The sequence below is a fragment of the Drosophila montana genome, unplaced genomic scaffold, assembly GCF_035044405.1.
Source record: "Drosophila montana isolate Dmon_TW-CO22-7 unplaced genomic scaffold, ASM3504440v1 contig_1455_1, whole genome shotgun sequence".
Classification (NCBI taxonomy): Eukaryota; Metazoa; Arthropoda; class Insecta; order Diptera; family Drosophilidae; genus Drosophila; species Drosophila montana.
Window position 1 is genome coordinate 1,509,356 of NW_026996406.1, and position 10,698 is coordinate 1,520,053.

General features: G+C 38.0%; 2 protein-coding genes and 1 long non-coding RNA gene across 3 annotated transcripts in view; 1 reads left to right on the forward strand and 2 right to left on the reverse strand.

Moving 5' to 3' along the window:
- Ets65A (DNA-binding protein D-ETS-3) overlaps positions 1-5,928 on the reverse strand; it is a 45,856-nt gene extending 39,928 nt beyond the window's left edge. The window contains exon 1 of the mRNA XM_064687219.1: positions 5,055-5,928. The gene's annotated coding sequence lies outside the window, so the exon portion shown is untranslated. The remainder of the gene's footprint in view (positions 1-5,054) is intronic.
- A 2,174-nt stretch (positions 5,929-8,102) lies between these two features.
- LOC135430605 (uncharacterized) lies at positions 8,103-8,827 on the forward strand. Its single transcript, XR_010436656.1, has 2 exons — positions 8,103-8,319; positions 8,412-8,827. It is a non-coding gene; the product is annotated as an uncharacterized LOC135430605 (long non-coding RNA).
- On the reverse strand, positions 8,776-10,298 carry loj (logjam). The gene is made up of 4 exons (XM_064685320.1): positions 10,023-10,298; positions 9,871-9,948; positions 9,385-9,816; positions 8,776-9,187 (listed from the first exon to the last, which is right to left on the reverse strand). The coding sequence occupies exons 1-4, from the start codon at positions 10,167-10,169 to the stop codon at positions 9,131-9,133; spliced, it is 714 nt and encodes a 237-aa protein (XP_064541390.1). The 5' UTR covers positions 10,170-10,298; the 3' UTR covers positions 8,776-9,130.
- Between the last annotated feature and the right edge of the window lie 400 nt (positions 10,299-10,698).

A 10,698-nucleotide genomic window follows, 5' to 3' on the forward strand; every position in this document is an offset into this window, starting at 1 on the left:
AGATCTATCGGTTGAAAATTGAAAATTGTGACTAGCTTTGAACTGGCAACTTCACGCAGTCAGCACAGACACTTGCATATGTATAGATTACTTATATAGGAACGATTGCTCGAAATATCCGCTGTGTGTAGAGAGCTATGAAACTATATATTATCTTAATCTTTCGCATTTCAAAGATAACAATTGTTAGCTCTTTCTCTTTTATATCTTACTAGGAGCACTTTGCTCTTCATTTTATTCGATTTCAATTATTGATTTCCAATGCAAATAATGATTATTTAAAATAATAAACATAATCAATATTTTGTATGGAAACATTTGAGCCAAAAACATTCCTAAAAGTTAAAGAAAATAATGCTCGAATTCGATTTTTAGGGGAATATAATTTGCTTGAATAAATGTGCCTGAATTTACATGTGATAATGCACATAAATCACAGCGAATGGCCTGCAATTAATGACTGCAATTTTAAAATATACTCAGAGACTGGCTACACTAGCCAACATAATTAGTGTTAGCTGTTGTGCTCTGTGGCTCCCGAAGATATATGCATAATTATCTGCTTCGGGTTATTTATGGTGCGGGGCCAACGCTGAGCGTATGAGCGTTATGCGTGGACGACGGCCATTTGAGCGTGCATTTCTAATGCAGCTATTGTTTGCCATGTGTGTGCCAGTGTGTGCTGTGTGTGTGCTGTGTGCCAGTGTGTGCTGTGTGTGTGTGTGTGCTGTGTGTGCCATGCAAATTTTTGCACTCTGCCTTCATCGGAAGTTGCTGAATTTTGATTTATGCCAACGAAATTTATGCCACAACAGCAGCAACAATAACAAGTAAGGGAGCTGCAAGCGAGTGTGCCCGACTAGCAGATACCCTACACAAGGCACCTAGCTTTCTTCAATGCATACAAAGCCAAGTCACAGTGTGCGCTTCTTCTTTTCTCAGCCTTAGCCCTGAGCCTTAGGCTTTGTATGAAATTTCCATTCTTGACTTAGCTTGGCTCCTTAGAGTCCGATGTCTATGAAAATTTCAGATCTTAAATATGGCATAACATACCATAGATACCCTAGCCTAAGACTTGACATTAAAAAATGCGTTTATTTGAATTTTGTGGAGAACAGCTTGCGAAATATTCATAATGATATTTCTAGTTCTTATATTATTTCTATCTAGAGATTTCTAGCTCTTATATTATCGAAGAAATGCTTAAAAAAACCCCATGTCTCCAAATCGATAATTATCGATAGTATGAAATTAAGAGAATATATTAAGAATATCATGATTTGATAAAGGAGAATATCTAATTAAATTTTGAGGTTTTGTAGGGAACAGCAATGGCATAGCCTTGAGCTGAAATATTGTTAATATGCATATGATATTCGGGAATATACAAACCAAATTTCTATCTACAGACATCTAGCTCTTGTATTATCGATTATTATCGATAGTCTGAAAATGAATGCAGATATCGAGAACATAGAAAATATGGAGATATAGTATAGGAGTATAAGTATCTGTAGCTCTAAGACTTTTCGAGACTGGCGTGTTCACACAAACAGACAGACGGACAGCCATGGCTCCAGCGACACGTCTCTTGCTGCTGATCAAGAATATATATGCTTAATGGGGTGGAAGATATCTGCTGCTGCCTGTTACATACATATATTAGCATAAGGGTGTCAGGGTCTTAGACAACCTAGACCCCTTTTAACCATCTCTTCTGCGTGCTGCGTATAACAAGAGGCCTTAAATTTTGAACGCACTTTGTGGCAGCTTAAAGCGTGGCAGCAACAACAAGTACAACAACAACAACAACTGGCATTTGGCTATCTGCAACGTCATCAGACATTACAGAGACTGACATTATAAACGGGCCATGCACACGCCTTGTTTATTATTATTTATCATATTGTGTTTGCAAGCAAATTGCGTGGACCTGGGCCCAAAGCAGTTAGGCACAAGGCGCAAGGCGCAAGGACACGCCGAAGGACGAACACGCAGCCATTTTGAAGTTATCGCATTTCGTTGCTCGTTCGAGAGGCCGCGCGAGCGCGCGCATACCGGAAATACGCGCAGGATGCCAGGATGTCGGGATGCCGGGCTGCCGGGATGCCGGGATGCCGTGATGCTGCGGCCATGGGGTACGACGCGTGGCTATGCTGGGCTGTATAAAAAAAAGATTTGACGAGCATACGCATACATATGCTAAACACACAAACACACACAGACTCAGGCACATACTTTGCATATAGAGCTAATGACATAATGCCCGCGCGCAGCATTTTAATTAACAGGATGAGGACACACGCGCCGTCTGAGGGCACTTTAATGGTTTGTAAGATTTACCTATCAGCTCTGGTTAATGGGAGTTTTTTTCTTCTCATTCTTCTTCTTACTTTCGTGTGGGGGCGTGGTCATTTAACACGCACTTACATTCGTGATTTGGTAAATGTAATTTTTTGCAGCTGTGAAAAAAGCCGGCGGCTTTTGAAATGACGTTTAGCTGAACTTTGAAAAATCTGGCTTTGTCTTATATAATATCTAGAGGGAGTGGGAAATTTGAACCTTTGTCTATATAGGATATTTGGGGGTGCCATATTTAGATGAATTTCGACCAAACATAATGTTGCCAGATTTTGAAGCCAAATTGATCTAGAGGCCAAATCATTAACAAAAAGCCAAACCTCTTGAAAATCGGATGAGTTTTGACCGAGTTATGGGAGTGGGAAATTTCGGCCCATGTCCATATAGGATTTCAGAGGGTAACATTTAACATAAATTTCGACTAAAAATTATGTTCCCAGATTTAAACGCCAGATTATTTTAGAGGAAAAACCATGAAGAAAAAAATAAACCTCGTGAAAATCGGTTGAGTTTTGGCCGAGTTATAGGGGTGGGAAATTTTGACCCATGTCTATATACGAATCCTAGGGGTAAGATTTGACATGAATTTCGACTAAAAAATGTAATGTCAGATTTAAATGCCAGATTATTTTAGAGGAAAAACCATGAAGAAAAAACTAAACCTCGTGAAAATCGGTTGAGTTTTGGCCGAGTTATAGGGGTGGGAAATTTTGACCCATGTCTATATACGAATCCTAGGGGTAAGATTTGACATGAATTTCGACTAAAAAATGTGTGTTCAGATTTGAATGCCAGATTATTTTAGAGGGAAAACGATGAACAAAAAGCCAAGCCTCATGAAAATCGGTTGAGTTTTGGCCGAGTTATAGGGGTGGGAAATTTTGACCCATGTCTATATACGAATCCTAGGGGTAAGATTTGACATGAATTTCGACTAAAAAATGTAATGTCAGATTTAAATACCAGATTATTTTAGAGGAAAAACCATGAAGAAAAAACTAAACCTCGTGAAAATCGGTTGAGTTTTGGCCGAGTTATGAGATTGGGAAATTTTGACCCATGTCTATATACGAATCCTAGGGGTAAGATTTTCACATGAATTTCGACTAAAAAATGTGTGGTCAGATTTAAATGCCAGATTATTTTAAAGGGAAAACCATGAACGAAAATCGAATCCGGGTGAAAATCGGTTTAGCTTTGGCTGAATTAGGGGGGTGGGAAATTTTGACCCATGTCCATATAGGATATTTGAGGCTACCATTAATAGATGAATTTCGACCAAAACTACTGTTGCCAGATTTTGATGGCAAATTGATCTAGAGAACAAAAAGCTAAACCTATTTGAGATTTGAGCAAGTTATGGGATTGGGAAATTTTGACCTATGTCTATATGGATCGGCGCGTGGCTCGAACAAAGGCCTCGTTTCAAAGTCTGGTTCGTTAACTGGGTTCACAGAATCTTCGAACAAATTTCAAAACATATTTTTTCATATGAAAACAGATATTTGTTGGAGCTTAACAGTTTTTAAAAAAGAATTGGATCGGTTTAAATTCGACTTATCTCTATAGAACTACTCCAATCTAAGGCTCTTCTTGGCACAAACCAATTTGGACTTCCGAGTTCGAGTCAGTTTTAACACCCCGGATCTTCGACTTCTAGGATCAAGCTCATAGAGGTTAAGATTATAATTTTTCAGCTAAAGGTGACCTTACCTGATATATTATATGGGTAAACTATTGAAAAATTCAACCCCTTGACTAGTTTTAACAATTGTTCTCTAAACTTATTGTGGTTATTTCGATTTCTTTATGATTTAACAAAGGTTCATAAGAACTTCGTTTGAATCCGGTTTTGAAAAATAATATCAAAAAATGTGATAATACCATTGTCATAATAACAAATAAACTGATCAGTTAAAATTATGCTGATCAATGTAGTCACTTCGTGCAATTCGTGATTTATTAATACAATAATAATAAAACAGTATAAAATAATACAAATTATAATAATGATAATATTTATAGTAACAATAATAATAATAAAAACAATAATAATAATAATAACAATAGTAATAATAATAATAAAAGCAATAATAATGATAATGATAATAACAATAATAATGATAATGATAATAATAATAATAATAATAATAATAATAATAATAATAATAATAATAATAATAATAATAATAATAATAATAATAATAATAATAATAATAATAATAATAATAATAATACTAATAATAATAAAAACAAAACTAATAATAATAAAAACAATAATAATAATAATAATAATAATAGCAATAATAATGATAATGATAATAACAATAATAATGATAATAATAATAATAATAATAATAATAAAAATAATAATAATAATATTAATAATATTAATCAAAGTAATAGCAATAATAATAATGATAATAATGATTACAATAATAAAATAAAAATAGTAATAATAATAATAATAATAATAATAGTAATACTAATTATGATAATAATAATTAATAATAACATTCTCTTACATAACAAAAATAAAAATAAATAATAATAATTGTAATAATAGTAACAATAATAATCAATAGCAATACTATCACTAATAATAATAAATTAAATAATTATAAAAATAATTTAAATATAATAATTATATATAATAGCGGCGGCTGTTCCCTTGCAAACTATTAGAATCTCACCTCAGGATTATGCTGGTTTCTGTTTTTGTGCTTTATCCAAAAATCTCAGGCTCCAATTAATTCAGTTAATTAATTAATTAATGCACTTTGACTAACTAATATTCTTGAAATACGATAAAACTTCACGCGTCACTTGTCGGCATTTTGTGCAATGTTTTTTTTTTGAATACCATTTACCGTTGTATTTGTGCAAACCGGAAGTGAAATTATTGTCCAAAATGGCGACGGAGAACAAGCTTGGCTTGGCGCTGGCCGCAAGGTGAGGGGGCGGGCTGGGCTTGCGGCGACGCGAAACGCAAATTGTGTTTGTTTAGTTTTGTGGCAAGTTGTTGTTGCTGTTGTTGTTGTTGTTGTTGTTGCAGCGGATATGCAAGGAAATTTGTCAGTCAGAAGGAGGCGTGGCACAGAACACCGACGGTGGCCGCAACGCGTCCCTTTGGCATTGTCGGCGGGCCACTTTCTCGCCGCGAGTTTCGCCAAAAAGTAAAATTTCAATAATTTCCGCACAACAATTTATGCAACAGACACACACACGTGTGCGCAAAAGAGGCGCTGCCACGCCTACTGCCAGTTGGCAAGCAACAAGCGCATTTGTCCAAGTTTTGTTTTTGTTTGTATTTTTACTATTTACTTTTTTTTATATTTATTTTGTTTTGTTTTGTCCCCCTTCCCCTTTTTGTCAGTTGGTCAGGCGGCTTCCTGTGTGTGTGTGTGTGTGTGTCGAACGTGTGTGTGGACCGACGTATATTCGACCGCAAAGTGCCGTTATTATGCTGCTCCGCTCGACGTGTCGTAACGGTAACGCGCACTCCAAGTTAATGTGTATGTCCCGCTGGCCATACACAAAAAGCCTCGCCTGGCCTGGCCTGGCACAATGAGGCACAAATCATCTCGTGCGCGCGCTCTCAAGATGGCGCCGGCACACACACACACACACACACACACACTCCTCCCACCTTTTTGGGAGCCGCAATCAGCAGGGCACATCAAAAGGATGCCCAAGCAGCAGCAGCAGCGGCAGCACCCTTCCTTTGCGGTGGTTGATGCGCACGCGCGCTCCCTTTCGCCCGCTTTGTTTATCTGCGCTTAGCCAAAAAGTGGGCGGAGCCACATCTGAAACTGCAGTCGACGTTGTGCACACTGGCTGCTGCTGCTGCTGCGCTGCGACTGCTGCGACTGCGACTGCGACTGGGCAGCACTGGCTGCGGCGCTGGCATCATTAGTCCAAGCAAAGACCCCATTTCGGGCGGAAGTGCGTATGAGCAATATTTTAACAATGGCGTTTAAAACAGTTAAAGAGCCAGCACTAACACACACACACACTCGCACACACACTCGCACACACACACACTCAGGCACTCACTTATCTGTGTGCGGGCCATTAGGCGCTTAGTTTGTTGGGGTTCAGCTCGCATCATTTGCGGCTTCGTTTTCGTTGCCTACTTTAAGGCGCAGCTGGGAAACTGCAGCGGGAATTGGCCAAGAAGACGCCGCAGATAAGCGCACACATAATCGCATTTTAATTTTTGTAATTAACATGAGTGTGCATGTGTGTGTGTGTGCCTTTATTTATGTTAACTAAAATTCTCATAGGCAAAAAGTTGTTATATAAGTATTCATTGCGGAACTATATATTTCTTAATTATTCTTAAGTTTAAAGAAACACTTTGATTAAATTGAGCTTCTCATGTTCTCACAATCATCACAAGTTCTTGAACCACTTGTTCATGCTCTGGTTCGGTTCATGGTTCGCACAAATGCCGCTTCGTTAGGTTCGGTTCGTGAACCTGGTTCACAACTCTTCCTCTTTTCCTTTCACTTTTGCTGCACATTTATGAAATGATTGAGTTTTACATCTTCTGAGCAATAAAAGCGTAAATTACCCGGCGTCGTTCGGCTCAAATGCAACGAAATTGTTTCTGTAACTTGCGGCAACTGTTGCCATGTAAAAGAATGATCCAGCTTCGCGTTTTTCTATCTTCGAACCGGCGACCTCTCGCTTGCTGGTCTGACGCACAGACGCACCTAAGCCATGTAGCCTTATGACGTCTCGTTCATTGTTGTTTATGTTTTTCGTACATTCTATTCTATATTTGAGCCAGCGACCTCTCGCTTGCTGGTCCGACGCACAAACACCACAGACATCGCGTAGCCTTATGACGTCTCGTTCATTGTTGTTTATGTTTTTCGTACATTCTATCTATTCTATATTCAAACCAGCGACCTCTCGCTTGCTGGTCCGACGCACAAACACCACAGACATCACGTAGCCTTATGACGTCTCGTTTGTGCTTGTTTATGTTTTTCGTACATTCTGACTATTCTATCTTCGAACCGGTGACCTCTCGCCTGCTAGTCTGACGCACAGACGCACCTAAGCCATGTAGCCTTATGACGTCTCGTTCGTTGTTGTTTATGTTTTTCGTACATCGCCCTTTTTACTCCAATTGGAGGTCACATTTTCTCAACAACAACAAATACAAATTTGAATTCCGGAACCGCAAAAAAACGGATAAATTTGTATGAATATTATCAATCGTTCAGTATTTATGAGCTCATTTTTTAACTAGAAATCAGATTAATGTAGAATAGAACTTAACCGGTCTCCGATTGTTACTATGATTATGACATAGTAAAACGTTATTTGTATTTATTATTTTTGTTCATATTCTGGCGAAAAAAAAAAACGTGTTTTTGGTGTGATTTTTTTCCGTTACTTTAAATTCAATGTTTGACGTACTCTGAACTGACATAAATATTGAATATTAAATTTTTAATATTATTTAAATTTTCTCTAATGCAACACATTTTTGCATAAAGCTGTCCAGTTGGCGGATAGTTTGTAAATTTAACCTTTTGGTTAATATTAATACAAATATATTATTGAGTGCCATTTAAATTTCTCTTATCCATTAAAACGCTTTTAAGAAACAGCGTCAATGATATGGAAACTAGTTCTGATTGTCGTATATGTAAATAGACTGGTCAAAATCAGGTCTTCAGTATAAATAGGTGCCATTCTTCCAAGTGGTAGACGCATAACTCGATTGAAACTCATTGCGACAGCTTCGGTAGCGGCTGGTGCTATTCAATAAAAACACATTTTATTGACTAAAAAGAAGACAGCAAGCTTTAGGGAAATGCAGTTCCTTAACATTTGTGTGTTTCTTCTGAGCGCATTTATGCTTACTTCCTGGATAAATGCGACGCCTTACAATTATTACCAGACTGCCAATGTGGGACGCTTCGGGGGCAGCGCCTTTGGGTGAGCACAAAAAACTCTTGGAATTCGGTTAAAAGTCGATTTCTGATATGCCAATACGTAAAATATTCAAATGAAATACGCTCTGTTTTTAGTGAGGGCGTACTCAGGCCCGGCAGCGATACGGGCGAAGGCATTTTTTCCGAGCTAGACGCACCCAGCTATACGCCTCCCAATACCAATAGATACAATATATACAATTATCAGTAATAATCGTGAATTTCAAACAAACTACAATTAACCTCAACTACATATATAATCCAACCAGTGCTGCCAATGCAGCAGCTTTCTAGCTAAATTTGGCTGCTTTTAGTTGAAATTTCAAATTGATTTGTTCAATTTAGCTATTTTTAAGCGGCAGTTGGCAACACTGAATCCAACGGGATTGAAGAGCTTGCAGGAAACTAACTTAACTTAGCCTAGACACAAACCCAAATACAAATAAGAAGCTTTACGATGTGATGTATACATATACTCAAGTATAAAATATAAACTTTAATTTAATTAAAAACTCCTCTCTCTCTCTCTCTCTTCGACACGTGTTCATTTATCACATAATTTGTATATATATGGACAAATGATAAATATCAGTAGTTGAAGTCTGTTAAGTTTGCACTTGTTCTGTTTGCCAACATTAAAATAATTACATATTATAATAGGTTTCATGATGAATGCTTGGTGTATATGTGCAGTGCGCTTGGGAAACGTGTGTGTACGTATATAAAGAACGGGGGAAAGTATAAAAGTGTTTTTTTTACAGCTTTGTGCATAAATGCCGCAAGTTTGGCGCCCATGAAGAAGGCCCTATTAGTAACTAAATGCGGCTCTTGGTGGTGGTCTTCACTTCGAACAGTTTGCGCACGAAGAATACCTAGAAATGAAAAGGAATTGTTTAAATTATAATAAACAAATTAAAAATGTTAATCAGTGTTGCCAAATGGTAAAAATAGCTAAACTAGCTTATATACAGGGTTGTCATTGAGATAGCAAAAAATAGCTAAATCCTTTTAAAATGTAACTGAAAATATCTAAATTGGCAGCACTGGCGTAATTGAGAAAACTTTTCACCTGTATAGAGCACGTAATCAGAATGACCACAATCTGGCTAATGGAGAATGTTTGTATATAGGAATTGTTGTCCAGCAGCAGGGCATAATCGCGTGATTCACGATGCCTGCTGTGCGCCTGATAGCCCAGCATATCATTAATGTTGCGCTCGACGGTGCCAATTGTGGTCGTAAAGTTTTGCATATTCAGCTGCAACTCTTCGATCTCCTTGGCATACTTGTCCCAGGCATCATACTTGACCACCGTGATGTAGATGTTGACCAGCTTGCCCGCAAAGCGCGAGAACTGATTGTCAATGCACACCGAATAGTAGCCGCCCGGTGAGACTTGGTCTGTATAATCAGCCGTGGCCTGCCACTGATAAGGTTTCACGATTTCGCCAGCCGGATTGCGTACGGCAAAACCAGCCATGCCGTCTCCGCCGCGCACCACCTGTTAAAGTTAAGACATGAAGAAAATGCGTGGGCATTCATTTCTCAAACTTACGCTGAATGAGACGTAGAAGGTGGCACCCGCCTGCACATACTGATGATAGCAGTCCTCCTTGCCGGCATCTATGTGTACCTGTATTTAAAAAATTATTTAGACCACATATTTATTGTTGTTTACCCCATCCACTTTCTAATTTCAATTATTACCTTATAATCCATGGCGACTGCGGGCAAATTTTCGTACCATGGTTGTTGTGCTTCTTGTGCGCTGATTGTTTTAATGAGCAGGCAAAAGGATGTTAGTCCAATGGTCACTAATAAATTAAATCTCAACCGCTGCCACGTCAAGCCCATTTTGATTTTATAAACAAAAAGAGTTGCATCGAATCGTTCGGAATTAGTTCGTTCGAACGTTCGACTTAGCTCAAAGAACGAACTAATTAGTAGATTAGTGTTAAACTAGTTCACTTAACACATGCCTAAGAACATGCTGCTAACTTTAACTGTTAAGCGAAGCGGTAGCTACTCAACAGTATTTGTGTACGTGTTTATGAGCGTTTAATAAATCGAAATTAGCCGTATATTGTGTTTTTAAAGGCTCTGTAGTTGTAGGTCTTAACATTGGCAGCAGCTGTTATTTGGAGCGAGCACTGCCCAACAACTGTTAACTGATTCACAACTCACATTAAGCAACGGATAACAGAGCTCAGCTGATTTTAGCATATGCAACAAGTGGATCAGTAAGCTATCGATAAGAGGCATTTCAGGTGCATATCCATAAAAAATTAATTAAGCATTTACAAGATCGAAGCACCTCTAGTTGTGCCTGAAATGTATTTTCACAGGTTTTGTTCTTGTAGGTTTTTACATTTGCCGCAACTGT